This window comes from Camponotus floridanus, unplaced genomic scaffold (assembly GCF_003227725.1).
Source record: "Camponotus floridanus strain SB8 unplaced genomic scaffold, Cflo_v7.5 scaffold94, whole genome shotgun sequence".
NCBI classification, from domain to species: Eukaryota; Metazoa; Arthropoda; class Insecta; order Hymenoptera; family Formicidae; genus Camponotus; species Camponotus floridanus.
This window is the reverse complement of record NW_020229865.1, coordinates 571,239-588,207: the sequence shown is the minus strand read 5'-3', so window position 1 is coordinate 588,207 and position 16,969 is coordinate 571,239. Positions and strand designations below refer to the sequence as shown.

The 16,969-nt window shown below is 35.0% G+C and overlaps 1 protein-coding gene across 1 annotated transcript in view; it reads right to left on the bottom strand.

The window, feature by feature from the left end:
- The window catches only part of LOC109609933 (protein expanded-like), a 448,580-nt gene that overhangs the window by 206,639 nt on the left and 224,972 nt on the right, over nt 1–16,969 (bottom strand). The window contains exon 5 of the mRNA XM_025415034.1: nt 7,512–7,591. Coding sequence (XP_025270819.1) covers nt 7,512–7,591 — 80 coding nt within the window. The remainder of the gene's footprint in view (nt 1–7,511; nt 7,592–16,969) is intronic.

Below are 16,969 nucleotides of genomic sequence, written 5' to 3'. Positions count from 1 at the left end.
GTTATGCCTTCTTAATTCGAGCCAATCTACTTATTTATTTCATTTTGGTCGAAAATCGACGGACACCCTGTATATGTATAGTACTCTGCGACATTCTGTATATACAATAAAAAAGATATTTGCATATAACTTTCTACAAATTATAATTTATGCACGACGTTTGTTAAATCGATATAATCAAAAGCTAACAATATAAAATGTTTTATGCAAATTGATGTAATGTCGTAAAATTTATAAATAATATATTCTTTCATAATATATTCTTTGTCTCAAAAGCATCGAAATAATAGATTTATATCGATAATATAATAGATTTCATTTGCAGACGCAATCATAATATATCTTTTTCGTCTCTCTGATATATGCAAATGAGATTTGTACTGAGGCGTCTTTTTCTAATGATATTCATTGGAATATCTTGATCAGATATGATAAATGTAAGATATATGTCAAATGTAAAATATATGCATAATTTATCATTTTAGAAAAGGCAATTTACTTTCTGCTATAATTTAAAAAAAATGTTGCTTTGTACATTTCACATTATTGAAATATTTTTCCTTACAAGGATTTCCTTCTAAGGTTATAGTTTATAGTAGTGTAAGGAAAGCCACAGCATATGCTATCAAGTTGAAACTTTTCAAATATTATATTATTTGTAGGCAATGAAAGTAATTTTTTTTAGTCACCAATAGACACCACACAGCCGGGTAGGCTATCATACATTCGAAGCTTGGTGTTATCAAAAAAAGTCGTCAGCGATCAGTATAATTTGCTCCAATAATTTGTTAGCTTTTGTCACTATATGACATGCTACAATTACATAAGAATTATCGGAATATATAACACATTTTCAAAATAAGAATCCTCTTATAACATGTAAAAATCGGTTTAATGATTTATTTTATCTGGATTTTTATTCTTATCAAATATGCTTTTTAGTTGAAGCAGTGTCTTTATAATCTCTGAATTAAATTTTGTTTAAATTTCGCTTCCAGAATGCACATGCAAATCATAACTGATAAACCATTTTTGAACAGTAACCAGCACACAAATTAAGATCGCTTCTCGAATTTTTTTTTAATAATCAACATACAAATTAAATCGACTCTAGATTTTTTTTGAATAACCAGCACACGAATTAAATAGTCTCTGGAATACTTTTCGAATAGCCAGCATCAGAATTAAAGCACCTCTGGTTTTTCTTAAACCAGCACACGAATTAGATCGCCTCTGGATTTTTTTAATAATCAGTTCACAAATAGATCGCATCTGAATTTTATTTAATATAAATATTTTAATAACCAAACCGCACATGCAAACCGCATCTGGTATGAAATATTTCTAAAAACTACCAGTCCACGAATGAATCGCCTCTGGGATAAATATTTTTTAAAAAGTATTTTTTAATTAATAACTAGAGCGCACATGCAAACCGGTAAAATCTGGTAAAATATATAATCTGTATGCATATATGTGTGTGTGTGTGTGTGTGTGTGTGTGTGTGTGTGTTGTATTGTGTGTATGTGTGGATGGGTGGTATGAGTGTGGGTGTATGTATGGACGTATGTATGTATAAAAGTGATGCAAGAATTACATGAGGAAGCGAGGTAATAAAAACGAGCGAAATAACAATACGAGCGAATGAGATAGAAATAGCACGAGAAACGAGGATTCGAGCTCGAGAATTGGATCTTTCTTTCACACTATTATTTTTCTCTCGCTCGTATCTATTATTGTCTCCCTCGCTCTTATTATTGTCTCGCTCGCATCTATTATTGTCTCGCTCGCTCCTATTATTGTCTCGCTCGCATCTATTACTGTCTCGCTCGCTCTCGATTCTTAGATCCGCTTATCTTTTCGAGCTGTCTATCACGATTGTCAAGTGTGACAGAGAAAACAAGACTAGGAGTAGAGAGCGAGCGAGATGACCTATCATCAAAGAGTTCCAAAGTCTTTTACAATCGATTTCTTCGCTTCCTCTATTCATTTGCAATTCGAAAATGTAAACATCTTATAAAATGAAAATTGAAATTTTTATTTTTAATACGAAAATGTAAACATCTTATAAAATGAAAATTGAAATTTTTATTTTTAATTCCATCGGTTTGAAAATAATTTCAATGAATTCATGAGATTTTTGCGATTAAAATGATATCAAACACGGAAATCGGTAATTTTTAATTAGTCTGATAATACAAGTTTTATAATTATATATTTAACTAAATTTATGTCACTTATATCGTGTTTGATTTTATTTTAATCGTAACATTCTATTAAAATTACTTTCTAATAATTATTCTATTAAAATTACTTTCAAATGAATAAAAAATGCATTTTATTTTCTGACATATATTCGTGAATATTATAAATAAAGTCTCTTGTCAGAAAATGCATTTTTTATTCATTTAAAAGTAATTTTAATAGAATAATGAGAATGTTACGATTAAAATAAGATCAAACACGATATAAATACCATAAATTTAATTAAATATATAATTATAAAACTTGTATTATCAGACTAATTAAAAATTACCCGATTTACGCCGTGTTTGATATCATTTTAATCGCAAAAATCTCATTAATTCATTGAAATTATTTTCAAACTGATGAAATTAAAAATAAAAGTTTTAATTTTTATTTTATAAGATGTTTACATCTTATAAAATGTGTTGTGTGACAACAAGTATCTACTACGCGGAATTTGAGAAAGAAAACGCAAGAATTTAATGTTTTAGTGGGCGCGTACATGTATACTAACGTATCCTATTACACGCAAGATGAAAGAGAAGGATGGTACGAGATTGACTCTCCTTGTCATACAAACCGATTATAGCGCCGTCTGTCGCGCTAGCAAGCAACTAATTTACAGGACTGTTTTACTTACATGCCTCGATTTCGCACACACACATATGCACGAAATTTTTGTGCACACTAATTATTTTTACTACGCTTCTAAACGCATTTCTGACTGTTCATGTATATTCCTTCAGGAAATTCTGAGGTAAGAGTGCTCTTATTTTGTACGTACAAACTGCAAAACTTTTATGTTCAGCTAATATTGTTACGAGCTGATGTCAGAAGCCGAAGAAAACTGTAATTTTCTATTTTTTTTTCATTTTGAACAAAAAATGGTTCACTCTCATCTTTGTTGCTATGTGTAATTTAATTGTGGAAAAGCATTTATTATTCTGTGCAACTAATAAAGAGTATAGCGTGCACAAAATTTTGTCGGTAAAAAAGGAAAGTCCGGCATCCCCTTAAGGTTTCTTACAAAGACTAATTTATTATATAACAATAATTTTTAAAAAACACCCCTCGGAGGTGAAATCTAATATTTTAGAAATGATGTGCCAAAAGAATATAAAATCTGTACTGTTAGTTATAACTTATAGAAAGACTAATTAAGCGTATAATAATAATTTTTAAAAACCACCTCTTGGGAATGAAATCTAATATCTCAAAAACGGTGTGTCACAAAAATATAAAACCTGTACTATTAGTTGTGGCTTATAGAAAGACTAATTTACCGTACAATAACAATTTTCAAAAGTAAAAAAACATTCCTAAAAATAATTTACTAATATTTTCCCCCTCAAAATAATTTGAAGAAAGGATATAAAATTTTACAATAAGATGTAATATTCCTCTAAAAAAAATCTTACAAAGATAAAAAAAATACACCAAGTGCATAAAAAATATTTCGCTTTGTATGCAACAAAAAGTTTAATAAAAAAATATCCCTAAAAATAATTAATCCCCAAAAATATACCTAAAAAATATCCCTAAAAAAATTTTCCCCCAAAAATTAATTTGCAGAAAGAATATAAAATTTTACAAAAAGATTTGATATCCCTCTAAAAGAATCTTACAAAGGTAAAAAGGAAATACGCCAAGTACATAAAAAATATTCTACCTTGTATATTTAATAAAAAATTCCTTAAAAATAATTTACAGTAATTTTCCCTCATGAAATCATTTTTCTAAAAAATAAAACTTCAATAAATAATTTTCCTAAGAAGATATTAAAAAATAAAATATCAAAGCTAAATATGAAATCAATAATTACTATTAGCCAAGTACTTAAGAGCAATTTGTAAATTTGATATAATATTTTCCATGAAATATCAATTTTACATTGTAGAAATATTATACATAAATTCTTCCTAAGAAATTAAAACGTATTTTATATTTATTTAGAGAAACGTAATTTTTAAAATATATAAAATCAACATTAAATGAGAATTAGGATTCTTTTAATCTCTAAAACATGTTATATAATGTATATAATGTATATAATTTAAATAAAAACGTTTTAAATCACACAGTCTTTAAATCGAAGTAAATTATGAAAATTTGACGTGCCTGAATTATAATCAAATACAGATTAAATGTTTAATTACATAATGTCTAAGATTTTACATTTTATTAGGGATATATTTGTTTGTAATGTAAACGCGGTCCGGGAAAATATTATATCAAATTTACAAATTGCTCTTAAGTACTTGGCTAATAGTAATTATTGATTTCATATTTAGTTTTGATATTTTATTTTTTAATATTTCTTTAGGAAAATTATTTATTGAGGTTTTGTTTTTTAGAAAAATAATTTTGTGAGGCAAAATTACGGTAAATTATTTTGAAGGACTTTTTATTAAACATTTTATTTCATACAAGATACAATATTTTTTATGTACTTGGCGTATTTTATTACCTTTGTAAAATTTTTCAAAGGTAGTTTATTTTCCGCCAAATGTCTCCGCCCCCCCCTTTAAAAGTACATAATTTTAAGGAACTAAATAATGTGTTCTTTTTTAAAGCGCAGAATAAGGAAGATAAAAAAAAATTTTTAAATCTTCAACTGCGCATTAAAATTGAAACTTCAAACATTAAAATGTTTTTTTAATTTTTTGTCTATGATGATTTTTCGACGAGTTTCAGCGGTTTGAAAATAGCCTAAGTTTTAGGGTACAAAAAGTGTTTCCTATTTTTTTTGAGTAGTGTATATATAGAATAGATTTTATAACAATTTATTATTTTATATTTAGTTAAATTATTTCTTCTTCTTCTTTTTCTTTTATTTAGACAGTTCCTGTTTTCTTTCACGCATTTGGGCTGTCTGTTGATGACGCGAGGGATTCTCTCTGTGGTCTTCCTGATCTCTTCTCTGTCGGTTTTTGGTTCTTTGCTACCTTAATCAGTCGATTCTCTTCCACTTTCTCCACATGTTCGCACCATTCTCCATGTTCACTCTTCTCCTCTTTCTGCAAAATCTGACGATGTCCATGATGCCGCATTGTTCTTTTACCTCCTCATTTTTCATTCTATCCATTCTCATTTTTCCTATTATCGACCTCAATGTTGTCATTTTAGTCCGCATTTGCTTTGTTTTACGCGTATCCGCTCTTGCTTTCGCTCCATAAGTCATCACAAGTCTTACGATGGTCTTGTATATCCTTACTTTTTGAATCCATATATTTGTTCTTCCATATTACACTTCTGAGACTTCCCGATATTTTTACGCCATATATTACTTGTTGCTTTACATCGAAGTATATGTTTCTGTTGCTGGAAATATTCATGCCTAGATATTTGATTCATGATCTGTTCTATCATGCGCCCTTCTGTTTCTGTGCGTAACATAAGATATTGAAGATTTTTATCTCCTAACTTGAAGTCTGATAGCGGCTTGATCCTGTCGATAATTTTATCCATTATAAGATTGAAAAGCATTGGGCTTAAGAAATGGCCCTGTCTTATTTCTGTCATAGTATCTATTTCCTCAAATCACCTTCCACCTTTATCTTCATTTTCGTATTTGTATTTTGATTTTTTCTTTTCCCGAGAATTAGTTTTATTTTACACATTACCATTTTATGGTAATTTCCTATGTTTGGGGTATCCAGGGCTCTAATGTCTATTATTTGGCTTGGATTGAATTCGCGGTTTGTTAATGAGTAATTGATCATGGATCTTCTTCCTTGTATATTCTCGAACTTGTGTTATGTCCTATGAATGAAAAACGTGTTGTTTATACTAAGAGAGTTGTGCATGTAGAAATCAATCAACAAGTCCTCATTATCTTCTTCGTTGAATCTCTGTTTTATTTATGATATTGCTTCTATTCGTGCGTTTAGGCCTCTTAATATTATGATTTTTTTTCTTTTTTTTGATATCGCATCCAATTGTTCCTGTAGGTGTTCATAAAACATCTTCATTCTTCTCTAGACTTTGTTATGTCCAAAGATACCCAGGGAAGGTTAGGACGAACGTATGACCCCGTTCGCCTACAAAGTGGAAAAAAGGGAGCGCAGCATCGCTCTCCCTGGGAAAGATACCCGGCGGTAGGTGCAAAAATTAAGTCGCCGGGTCCCAAGCGCGAAGAGGACTCACAATCGGAAGTTCGAAGTATTGCAACAGCGAGTCCCGAGTTTCCACCTGCCCTTCTAATGCGCGAGGATGGCCATCTCAGGGGTTTTCTAGTGGGTAGACCGACTATTGCCAACACTTGGCACAGCCGGGAGTCCCACATAACTCTCGCCTCTCCCCCGAGAGCGAGGATATGCATAAAACATTTCTCCTGAGTAAAAAAAAAGGCTTTGTTATATCCACGACATATATACTTATAATGCAAGGGCTCGTTGTCCATTTCTAATTTTACTTTTATAACTCTCGGATTTACATAATCAATTTTATCTGCTGGTGGAATTTTTCGTGGAGTATTCCGACTCTAGCTACTGCCGAACACTGCCGTTTGCTGTTTCTCTTTTCTGCTGTTAATCAGAATGTAATCCTGTATCTTTGATGTTCCTTTCCCTCTTTTTTCGCCTGGGAAAGGCAACAGATGTCAATCTTTCTTTCTTTGATCTCTTTAACGATATCCTTTGTATACCATGATCTTATATTCCATGTTCCTAATCTTATTATGTTTTTTCTTTAATCGCTTGTTTCAGTTTTTTTGCGGTGTCGTCATCTTTATAGACTGTCCGTATTCGAGGCATTGCGTGGATCTGTGAGCATCTATGGATTCTTCTTTTTAGCAGGTTGCTAACCTCACTTTGAAGGATTATTTATCGATCTTCTTTGGTCTATATCCGCCGTATTCTGTTACTACGTATCACGCACGAAAGTCTTGAATAAGCAGAAGCTCTGATCTTTGACACTATAGTTGCGCTATACCTATCCTTGGCGTATGGCCCCGTTCGCTCACAAAGTGGAAGAAAGGTAGCGCAGTATCGCCCTCCTTGGGAAAGAGACCCGACGGCAGGCGCAAAAACTAGTTGCGCTATACCTATCTCTGGCGTTACCGCCTCGACCACCATTACAAGATTAAAGATATAAGATATAATTATTTTAGATATAATTTGATGACAATTATATTCTTGCTACAAGCTATATAAATTCTTCATATTTAATTTTAAAAAATATTACACAAAGATTGACCTATAATCTTTTTAAGCGGTTTCTAAATTATTAGATCCTTCTCAATGACAAATAAAATAATTACTTACATATGTATGAGAATTTCGCCAATTCTTCGGGGCATATTTGTTCAATTTATTCTCGGGATCCACAAAGAGATATTCGCCATCTGAAATAGTAAAATGATTCGTTTATTTTAAGATTCATTTTTCTTATATAAACCTACTGCTATATAAGTATTAATTTAAAATTATTTTAGATGATCTAATTCGAAACAGTATTCGAAATAGATAATGCAATAAATATTCCATATATATATAAATATAATTGTAAATAATTTAATGTCGCTAGTCGAGTAATCAAAGGATCAATAGAAAAATTGTAGTCGACCAAACTAGCCAAAAAATTAAGTTTATTAATACGACGTTTCGACCATGTGGTTGTGGTCCTTATCAAGTATACACTAAAAAAGATTTATCAATACATAAATTAACGGTTTGAATACATAGTAACGCACAGAGAATTAAAGTGTGAAAAGATTTGTACCGATGTAATAATAATCAGAAGACAACATTAATGGTGAACATGTAAAACCACGTAATCACATAATACAAAAAACGTTATTTAATTAAATTCAAATTTGAGAGAAGCTGATGCGTCCATGTGAGACTTCATCAATAAACTAAACATAACAGGAAGAAAAGCGGTACTAAGTGACCTTAATAATTTTGTCGTAAATATTATTCAAGTTATCTGTGTCAGTCTGTAAGTTGATTAGATTTTTAGATCTCTTGATAAAGAACATCTCAGCTATCTCTCTTTTACGAACGTACTTTTCGTTGTGCAAGATATTCGGTTTCGACCAGTCGAAATCGTGTCCGGATTCCAATCTATGTTTGCTAATAGCGGAGTGATTAGACTCATGTAATTTTATATTGTTACAATGTTCTTTCACTCGGGTCCGCAAATGTCTTTTTATTTGCCCAATGTATGATAAATTGCAATCCCTACAGTTTAATTTGTATACAACACTTGTCTTGTCGTTATTGTGTAAGGTATCTTTACATCTGATTAAGTTATTAAATTTTTTGGTTACTTTGTAGACGACGTTGAAACCACTGTTTCGTAGAAGACGGTAGAGATCTTGACTCGTATTCTCTACGTATGGTATAGTGATAAAATGAGTTTTATCTGGATGAGTAGAATTGGCGTCATCAGTGTCATTGCAGTCGCGATTGTTTAAAAAATTGATTCTTTTTCGAATGTGTCTATGAATAATATGTTCAGGAAAACAATTATTAACTAACGTATCATATATTAACTTAATATTCTCTTGTTTAAAACAGTCGTCAGATAGTAAAATGGCATGGTCAACTAAATTATAAATCGTATTAATTTTATATTTTAACGGGTGATTTGAGTAAAAATTAATATATCTCCCGGACCATGTAGGTTTCCTAAATCAATTGGTGATAAGTTTTGTTCCCAAACGAATGATTTTAACATTAAGAAAACTAATCGAAGAATCAATTTCTTTCTCGTACGTGAATCTTAAACGTTCGTGGTAGTTATTAAAAATGGTTAAAATATCGTTAATTTTTGTGCGTGGTACAATTGTAAAAACATCGTCTACATATCTGTAATACATGGGGACTGTAAAATTCAGTGAGTTAAGACATTGAGTCTCCAAATCGTCCATCACCATATCTGCCAAGATAGGTGACAGTGGAGAGCCCATGGGTGTGCCGAAGATCTGTTCGTAGAAACGTCCGTTAAAAGAGAAGCAAGTTGAATCCAAAATCAAGTCAATTGCAAATAAGAATTGAGATAAATTAAATTTAGTATTTTTTGCAATGTCGTCCCAGCGTTTTTTAATGGCGTTTTCAACTAACTCCCTTGGAACGTTTGTAAATAATGAAGTCACATCCAAAGAAATCATGATGTTGTCTTCATTAATGACTGTGTTCTTTATGTTTTGAGCAAAGGACCAACTATCTTTAATAAATGAATTTGGTTTCTTTATAGATTTATACAGAATGTTGTGGATGTAACTCGAAACGTTGTACACAGGGCTTCCCAAAGCAGATACAATGATTCTCAATGGAAAACCGTCTTTGTGGATTTTCGGCAGACCGTAGCATCGCGGTAAATTACCGTTCGTACAATTTAAGTTTCTATATGTCAACTCACTGATCAAATTATTTTTGCGCCATGATTTAACTAACTCATTAATTTTATTAGTCAATTTTTTCAAAGGATCTTTGTTCAAAGGTTTGTATGTAGTTTGGTCATTCAGCAGCAGATACATTTTATCGAAGTAATCTTTTTTATCCATGACAACAGTAGTCTGACTCTTGTCAGCTCTCGTGACCATAATGTCACTATAGTTTTCGCGTAAATATTTTTTGGAGACCGAGAACGAATTAAGGATATAATGGTCTGAAAAACTAATATGTTTCTTCGTGGCAAGAAATCTTTGGATACAATATATATATATATATATATATATATATATATATATATATATATTGTGACGTTGCCGACATGACGGACGTCCACCCGCTAAAAAGACTGCGTGACGCGAGCCGAGCGGCCGCGCCGGTCGATAAATCGAGAGCCCCGCCGGGATTTTCAGAGAGGCGAGTGCGTTCGTTTATAAACAAAAGCATTGTTACTAATCCTATTTGTCGAAATTATATTGTTTCGGAGGCCATAAATCTTCAACGAAGATTTACCTGGAAGTCTACAAGAAAAGCAACCTTGCCGAATCATCACCGATCAAAACATCGGCCGTGGAAAACAAGGGTCAGCAATACTCGAGCAGCCTCGCACAATTTCGGTCCATCGGCCCAGCATCCCAGGGCCGGCCAGCAATGACGGGCGCCGAAAGCACCCCGCGAAGGGGCTGAACCTTCTCGGAAAAATCCGGAAAAGTCGCTGCCCTCCACTGGAGAGGGACGAAGGCAGCAAAGATCGGCCCTGACGGGAGAATTCCCGACCACCTGGCGCTGAAAAACGCGCCGGAACAGCGGAGGCGCGGGACCGCGGGCGCACGATGCGCCCTTGCGCCACGCTCGAAAATCCGAGCGCGCGGGAACGGGCCTATCATCCTTCTCGATGAGGTGCGGGGCGAATAGTTAAGGATAAATATGGCGATTCCGAGAGAATGGAGGACTTGTTCTGCGAAAGTTTAGAGAGAGTATCGCGGACGTTCGGCACAAAAGAAGACGAATTGGCGGAAACCAGAGCGAAGAATTCAACGGTGAGGTCACCCGGCTATCTTGTGTTTAATTACGAAAATTTGTACGCCGTCTACCGATACGGCTCGCGGGTCGACCCCTTTGGCCGGTCGCGATTAGTGTTTCGTTTGCATAAATTTCGCGGTAGTGAAAAGAAGTCGATTGCGACCGTAGTCAGGGGGCGACAGTGATCCGTCGATCGGTCTCACCCGATATACTCGTTCGCCTCTCCGTTATCCGTGTGACGCGCGTTAGTGTAGAATTTTTAACTCGAGGCTATCGCCGGTCGGAGTGGAGCGACTCCGACCGATTGTAAGTGCTGTTGACCGCCACCCCAGGGGAAGAGTTCTGCGACAGCTTGAGCGGCAAATTGGTGAGTACCTTGGAAATTGTGACAGAGGACCGGAAGTTATACGACTTAAGGGGGGCCTCGATTCTCGACCATCTCTCTCTACGTGCGTTCTCTTTTTCTTGCGACTCGCAGTCCGCTGACCGCGGACGTGCGAACAATCGGCTGTCGGAGGCGTAAGCTGTCGACACCCGCCGTGCCGTGTGTGCACCGGCGGGAACGCCTTATCGTTGCGATACGCGAATTCCGCGTTCCGATCAACTAGATATTGCCGTTCTTTCAGTAGATTACATCGTCTTGGCGTTATTTCTGTTACTGCAATTAAATAATATAAAGTATTACGTGTTCATTTCCGTTTTCGATAATTCTAAGATCTCGTATTTCTTTTTGTTTTTCGTACTCGTAATAGCGCGCCTCGTTCGGTTCTCCGAAATCGTAAGCGCTCGTACGCTTCTTTCCGTTCTCCGTAATTGCAAGAGCTCGCGCACTTCTTTCGGTTCTCAGTAATTGTAATGTTCGGTGCGCTTCTCGCTATTCTCCGTAATAATCGAGTTTTGCGCATTCGAGTCTGTTTACCGTAATTATAAAGCCTTGCGCATTTGACTCTGTTTACCGTTATTATAACGTCTTAGCTTTCTTTTCGATTAGTTATCTCAAGCGAACATTTGCTGTGAATCACGTCTCATCATTCATGTTATTTTTGATTGGATTTTATATTTCCTTTGCTTGTCTTTAATCGAAGTATTGTGAACCTCGTTTCAATCTGATTTGTCATTTGATTGGACTTTTATATTTTTCTTTCCTTTATTATTTTTCTATTAATAAATCTGTTATATTGCCTTGTTAAATTCGCGTAATTTATTTGAATGTTAGTCCCCTGTGGTCGTCGATATCCGTTTTTGTGTCTCTCGCGCATCGAATTAATGAAATCTCCGCATAATTAATTGGCTCGCTCTAAGAACCCCTCCCCTCTATCGTTAGGCGAGCTAGTCAGCCCGTGGCGAAGGAAGCTATCATTTTTCGCGCTGTTTAAAAATTTCGTGGAAAACTGATGCGTGAAAGACCGCATCTGGCGCCCAACCTATCGAGATATCGAACTGCCTCCGCTCCGCCGCGGCCCGCGCGAGCACCCTTCATCCCTGTTCCTCCGAGCGCGGAAATCTTATATTCATCCTGTGTTTGACGGCGTACTATCCGATTAAAATTAGAATAAAGAAGGAGAAAAACGTCGCAATATATATATATACAGGGTGACCCATTTTAACTTAGGCAGCCAAATAACTCGAAAAATAAACACACTACGAAAAAATGGTTAGAATCAAAATTTCGTCATTTCGAGGGGGACATACAATGACGTTAAAATCAGCCCCCCACCCCTCCCCCTGGGCGGTGAGGGGGGCAAGTTTGAAATCTTAAATGGGAACCCCTATTTTTCATTGCATATTCTTCTAGCTTATCTCGAGAGCTTTCCAAAACACTATAATTAAGTACCTTTTTATTAAGTACTTTTTGAGTTATAAGGCTTGAAATAATTTCTTAATTTTACATAAACCATAAAATATCTAGTAAACCATTCATTTTTCGATTATCTTACCTTCATACTTTTATGTACAAAATAATGAGAGGAATCAATTAGTGTAAAGAAAACATACAGTTGTTTTTAAGAAAAAATATGGAATTGTTAATTGCAAATTACATATTTTTTCTTAGAAACAACTATGTGTTTTCTTTACACCAATTGATTCCTCTCATTATTTTGTACATAAAAGTATGAAGGTAAGATAATCGAAAAATGAATGGTTTACTAGATATTTTATGGTTTATGTAAAATTAAGAAATTATTTCAAGCCTTATAACTCAAAAAGTACTTAATAAAAAGATACTTAATTATAGTGTTTTGGAAAGCTCTCGAGATAAGCTACAAGAATATACAATGAAAAATAGGGGTTCCCATTTAAGATTTCAAACTTGCCCCCCCTCACCGCCCAGGGGGAGGGGTGGGGGGGCTGATTTTAACGTCATTGTACGTCCTCCTCGAAATGACGAAATTTTGATTCTAACCATTTTTTCGTAGTGCTTATTTTTCGAGTTATTTGGCTGCCTAAGTTAAAATGGGTCACCCTGTATATATATATATATATACCTATATATATATATATATATATACAGGGTCTACCAAAAGTGTGGAAACCCCTAAATATCTCGGAAAATATACGTTTTACAGAAAAGTGTTTCCAACAAAAGTTGTAGGGTTTAAGAAGATCTATATACTGATTCTATCAGTTTGACCTTGGATGGCGTCGTCAAGGTTAGGTCAAGGTCACATTGACTTTTTTAAATGACACCCCCTACATTTGATTGCATATTCTTATAGCTTAATTCAAGAGCTTTCCAAAACACTATAATAATGTTCATTTTTATTAAGTACTTTGCGAGTTATGAGGGTTGAATGATAGAGTAGCGCCGGTATTAACATTATCCAAGGTGTACTACATGGAGGTTACTCGCTCGGATTTGCATCTGTTGTGTGTGTGATCCAGCTAACTAAGGCAAGATCGATTCCTCAACATATCCTCATATTTCGCTGAAGTCAAATTGCCAAAAAATTGCTCCATAAAACGTGTATGAAACGTCTCGTTAGTTCCTTCATTTACCGCTATGTGACGCACTACATGCAGTCTAACTCGCATTTATAATTCAACTAAGAATGTATAAAGCTATCAAAGAACGAGCACCTTCTAACTTCAGCTTTGAGCAAGCAGAAATTAATTGTTATCGTCCAAATACAACGTACGATTAATTAAAATTAAACGTTTTAAAAATGGCTGGCGACTTGTCGGAACGTGAAAGAATCACTATCCTCATGATGCGTGGATGGGGTGATAACGAAAGATCGTTCTCTGATGTCGTTCGATTATTTAATGACACGTATCCGAACTGTCGAATTAATAAGTCCACTGTGTTAAAAACAATAGAACGTTTTAGACAAACTGGTAGTGTAAGAAATCGCTCTAAGTCAGGAAGACCATTGTCTGCAACCAACGAAGAAAAACAACTTGATGTTCTGCAGACATTTATTGAAGATCCCAATTCTAGTGTTCAGAGAGTCGCTCAAACTCACGATATTGCTCCCATGTCGGTTTGGAGAATTTTAAAGAAGAACAAGTTCCATCCATATAAATTGCAATACGTTCAAGAATTGCAAAACGGAGATGAGGAGCGTCGTATACATTTCTGTGAAAGAATGATGGCACTAATAGATGTCCGGCCCATCTTCCCTTATCAAATTGTTTTCACAGACGAGGCAACTTTTACCTTAACGGGAGAAGTTAATAATCAAAATTTTCGTTTCTGGTCAGATGAGAATCCGAATTGGGTGCGGGAAACTCACACACAACATCCACAAAAAATAAATGTATGGTGCGGAATAATAGATGGCTATTTAATAGGGCCGTTTTTTTTTGAAGAATATTTGAACGCTCAAAGGTATGAGAGATTACTTGTTGATCAAATAATTCCAGCCATACAGAATACTTTTCCAAATAATTTCCAAGAAATATGGTTTCAGCATGATGGAGCTCCTGCTCATTTTGGTGCAGGACCACGTCGTATTTTAAATGAGACTTTTCCGCTACGGTGGATAGGAAGAAGGAACGGAAATGAGGGAGGAGAGGATTGGCCACCTCGGTCACCAGATCTAACTCCTCTTGATTATTATCTATGGGGATATCTGAAGAGTAAGGTTTACAGAACAAAACCTAAAACCATTCACGAATTGATACAGCGAATAAGGGATGAAATGGCTTTGATACCTTTTGAAACGAATCGTAAAGTCATTTCTACATTCTACCAAAGATTAGCATATTGTCAGGAAGTAAATGGCAGCCACTTTCAGCATTTACTTTAACACATTGAAACACATTTGCAATCGTTTGGTGCAACCTAACCTGATCTCTGTATACACGCACCGCACGCACGCACACACACACATTTCGAACAATTATTATGATAAATGAGCATCCACAAATTTATTTACTGTTTACTATGTCGATTGCTTTCCAGGTCTTTAAATGCTCGATTGTAATTTGGTTGGGTCTTTGCTTTTGCTGACTGGATCCACGACCGATCTTGCCTTAGTTAGCTGGATCACACACACAACAGATGCAAATCCGAGCGAGTAACCTCCATGTAGTACACCTTGGATAATGTTAATACCGGCGCTACTCTATCATTCAACCCTCATAACTCGCAAAGTACTTAATAAAAATAAACATTATTATAGTGTTTTGGAAAGCTCTTGAATTAAGCTATAAGAATATGCAATCAAATGTAGGGGGTGTCATTTAAAAAAGTCAATGTGACCTTGACCTGACCTTGACGACGCCATCCAAGGTCAAACTGATAGAATCAGTATATAGATCTTCTTAAACCCTACAACTTTTGTTGGAAACACTTTTCTGTAAAACGTATATTTTCCGAGATATTTAGGGGTTTCCACACTTTTGGTAGACCCTGTATATATATATACACTAGGACTGTGAATTAATTTTGAGAGATTTACAATAGATGCTGTAACTTATGCTATATCGCATCGGACACTTCTGTAACTATATTCATGTCAAAGCTCTGTCATTAGGCTTTACTTTTTATTATGTGTCATTTTGCTGAAGTGTAAACAACGTATTTTTTCTCAGCTCCGAATGTGTCGAATTACGAGCCAACAAACCACCATTTGCGGGAAGTTTTACTTTTCCTGTTTAATTCAAAGAAAAGTGCTGCTGAAAGTCATCGAGTGCAGTTGGAAACTTACGATGAACATACATCGATAAAATCATGTGAGTATTGATTTCGACGTTTTAGAAGTGGTGATTTCGATACAGTTGACAAAGAACGTCCTGGTCAACCGAAAAAGTTCGAAAATGAGGAATTGGAAGCATTACTCCACCAAGATTCATGTCAAACGCAAGATGAACTTGCTGAATTGTTGAATGTTGATCGCACAACAGTTTCCAAACGTTTAAATGCACTTGGTATGATTCAAAAGCAAGGAAATTGGGTGCCATACGAATTGAAGCCGAGAGATGTTGAACGGTGATTTTTCACGAACAATTGCTTCAACGGCAAAAAAGAAAGGGTTTTTTGTATCGTATCATCTGGCGATGAAAAATGGATACGCTACGATAATCCTAAGCGTAGAAAATAATGAAGTTTGCCTGGTCATGCATCAACATCGACGGCAAGAATATTCATGGTTCGAACTCATGCTCTGTATTTGGTGGGACCAGCTTGGTGTTGTGTACTATGAGATGCTTCAACCGAATGAAACCATCACTGGTGAACGCTATCGAACACAATTGATGCGTTTGAGCCGTGCATTGAAGGAAAAACGGCCGCAATTCGAGCAGAGGCACGATAAAGTAATTTTTCAACATGACAACGCTCGATCACATGTTGCTCGTGTAGTCAAAAAATATTTAGAAACGCAGAAATGGGATGTTTTACCCCACTCGCTATATTCACCAGATATTGCTCCATCGGATTACTACTTGTTCCGATCCATGGAACATGGCCTGGCTAAGCAGCGCTTCCAATCTTACGAAGATACGAAAAATTGGATCGATTGGTGGATAGCATCAAAAGATGAGTTGTTCTTTCGACGCGGAATCCGTCGAAAGATGGGAAAAAATAGTGGCTAGTGATGGACATTACTTTGAAAAATAATAATGTACACAATTTTTCACAATAAAGCCTTGAATTTACAAAAAAATCCCTCAAAATTAATTTATAGTCCTAGTATATATGTATATATATGTATATATATGTATATATATATATATATATATATATATATATATACAGGGTGTATCAGAGCGACCGTATCAAGCTGGTATTTCGAAAAATACGCATTTACTTGAAAAATTGTTCCGAACAAAAGTTGTAGGACTTTAAGGGGCGCATT